Consider the following 2,637-nt stretch of genomic DNA (forward strand, 5'->3'; position numbering starts at 1 on the left):
ACACACACACACACACACACACACACACACACACACACACACACTCCTTTGGGACTCAGCAGTGGAGAGGAAAAGTATCCTATCTCACCCGAATACTTCTCTCTTCTCCTTCCAGTAAAATCAGGATGCTCACGTTGCTCAGCACATTTAAATTTCCATTAGTCATTCATTGCTGATGACAACTAGGTTGCCTAGAGCCAAGCATTGCTCCACCCACTTTTCTTTTTAATAAAAGGCAGGCAGAGCAGCCAGAGGAGCACAGAGAGTGAGACAAAGCCAGGCACCAACAACTCTCAGCTGAAGCTCCTGTCCTCACGCTCCACCATGAAGGTCTCCGCTGCCCTCCTGTGCCTGCTGCTCACCGTGGCCGCCTTCAGCGCCCAGGTGCTGGCTCAGCCAGGTAAGCCCTCCCCCTTCTTCCCTTGGAAGCACATCACCCCATCTCTGGCTTGCCATGGGCCATTAGAACAGAAGGGGTACCCACAGCCTTACTTTGACAACTGCTTTTACAAGATAAGCAAGCTCAGAGAAGGGTAAGAGGTGAGCCTGATCACACAGCTACTCCTGGGCAAAGCCTGGGTTACAAATCCAGCTGTGAACCCCAAATCCGGCTCTTTCTAAAACTCCAGCTCTGGAAACACACCCTCAGTAGAGTAACTGCCCCAGCTCCTTTCAGCAATGTTGGGGGTTGGGGTGATCAAAGAGAGGGGGCCTCTGGCGGAGGGTGTGCAGGGCATTTCCAGATACAATGGATGGAGAAGAGGAGATGCAGAGTCTGGACTGTGCTTCATTCAGTCCAACTTCCAGAGACCCAGCCCTGCAGAGGCGTCAGAGAAACTCAGGACCAGGCATAGATTACTTGGAGCCTAAAGGGGGACCCACAGCTGGGGTCCCAAAACTGATCTTCCCTGACCCTGATAATTTGGACTATTAGCTCCTTCTAATGACACTCCCAGGATTTATGTCATGTTAACAGCTTGTCCATCCCTCTGTCTGTTATCAATGCTCTATACCCATTTTACAGCATAAGAAACTGAGTCGGTATAGCATTCTACAATCGCTCTGAGGTATAGGCAGACGTGTTGGGATATAATGGTTTCCACCTCTCCTCCTGATTTCCCTTTGCCTCCTCCTTACTACTCTTTTCTGCTCTGATGAAGATCAGAAGAACATAATCCATCCTGAAATGTTTTCTCTTTGTGGTTCTATTTCTAGATGGACTTGGTTCCTCCACCTGCTGCTATGACTTCATCAGTAAGCCCATCCCCAAACCGAGGCTGCTGAGCTACAGAAGAATCACCAGCAGCAAGTGTCCCAAAGAAGCTGTGATGTGAGTTGAGCGCACTAGCCCTCTCTGGTCCACTTCTTCCTCAGGGGAAAAAATAAAATAAAAAAGCCTCACAGCCTTAGACTCAGAGAGTTACACTATCTAATCCAATATCCAAAGGTGCCCAGTGGGGAAGCGAGGGAAGAAGTGACTCCCGGCATCACTTTCCATCTGGGGGCTGCCTCAGACCATCCCAGTCTCTGTAGCCTGAAGTCAGGATGGCTTCAACCGGGACATCTATAGGAGCAGCTGGCCCTGGGTTCCCTCCTTCCACCTACTTGCCTTCTCTACTTCTCATGGGAGTTTCTTAGGGCAGAAGGAGCTGCACCCCTAGGCTGAAGTCTCAATGAAACTCCATCTAACCGTGCCCCTCTCTCCTCACAGCTTCCAGACCAGACGGGCCAAGGTCTGTGCTGACCCTACGGAGCAGTGGGTCCAAGAGGCCATGAAGCACCTAGACAAGAAAACCCAAACTCCAAAGCCTTGAATACTCACTCAGCAACCCAAGAATTTGAACCTAATTTATTTTCTTCTAGCTTTCCCTCAGTACCCCCCTGATATTATTTTATTCTATTTTGAAAGAGTATGAACTATGTTTATTAATATGAAACATGATGCCTTAAGTGATGTTAACCTTATTTAAGTTATTAATGTTTTAAGTGTATCTCCCCTGAATACTAGTGTTTTTTAGAGATGGAGACTTAAGTAAATTGCTTTCCTCTGTAACTCCAGTTCCACCCGGGGATGGTGTGAGTTTCCTTGCGAGAATCATTAATGCAAACACTGGTTTTTTGAATTCCGAGGTATTGCTAAAAATGTCATTGTGCAAATGAATATGATGTAACTGTTGAGCAAAATATATATATTTTTTTATACAAAACCTGACTTTTGGTGTTTTCTCGAAGGAAATTAAAAAGCTGAGTATCAGTTTGGTGATGAGGGAGGAGCAGCGTTCCGGGGGGCAGGGGGCATGTTTGAAGGAAGAAAACTGTGGGCTGTTCTGCTGTTTTCCACTGGGTGGGCTCATCCGAGTGCCTGTAGAAAAACCTTTAGGGCAAAACCCAATCAGGCAGTCCACCACGACCACTCCAGTCCCCAACACCATTTGCCCAGATCCCAACCACCCTTGTCACCTGTTTAGCAAGAGCCCCACCCCCACTTCTTTTCTCTTAGCTCCTGAGCCTTGCCCACAGTCTCTTCCTTAATCTATTGCAACTGCCCCTTAGCCGGGATAACTGCCCTCACTCTCTCCCCCTTCAATTAATCCTCCAACTTGGAGAAATGCAGACACTGTGGGTATTGGGACATCA

At 48.0% G+C, this 2,637-nt stretch overlaps 1 protein-coding gene across 1 annotated transcript; it reads left to right on the forward strand.

Moving 5' to 3' along the window:
* The first annotated feature begins 249 nt into the window (after positions 1 to 249).
* LOC109374973 (C-C motif chemokine 7) lies at positions 250 to 2,178 on the forward strand. Its single transcript, XM_019630039.1, has 3 exons — positions 250 to 400; positions 1,216 to 1,330; positions 1,712 to 2,178. Exons 1-3 carry the CDS (start codon positions 325 to 327, stop codon positions 1,812 to 1,814), a joined length of 294 nt encoding a protein of 97 aa, XP_019485584.1. The 5' UTR covers positions 250 to 324; the 3' UTR covers positions 1,815 to 2,178.
* Positions 2,179 to 2,637: the final 459 nt, after the last annotated feature.

The sequence above is a fragment of the Hipposideros armiger genome, unplaced genomic scaffold (assembly GCF_001890085.2).
Source record: "Hipposideros armiger isolate ML-2016 unplaced genomic scaffold, ASM189008v1 scaffold_881, whole genome shotgun sequence".
Lineage (NCBI taxonomy): Eukaryota > Metazoa > Chordata > Mammalia > Chiroptera > Hipposideridae > Hipposideros > Hipposideros armiger.

Excerpts from the sequence above, each read along its gene's own strand:
- LOC109374973 (XM_019630039.1), top strand. The coding sequence starts at position 325 with ATGAAGGTCTCCGCTGCCCTCCTGTGCCTGCTGCTCACCGTGGCCGCC. Across the intron at positions 401-1,215 it reads CCAGGTGCTGGCTCAGCCAG|ATGGACTTGGTTCCTCCACC; the intron begins GTAAGCCCTCCC and ends TTCTATTTCTAG. Across the intron at positions 1,331-1,711 it reads TGTCCCAAAGAAGCTGTGAT|CTTCCAGACCAGACGGGCCA; the intron begins GTGAGTTGAGCG and ends CTCTCCTCACAG.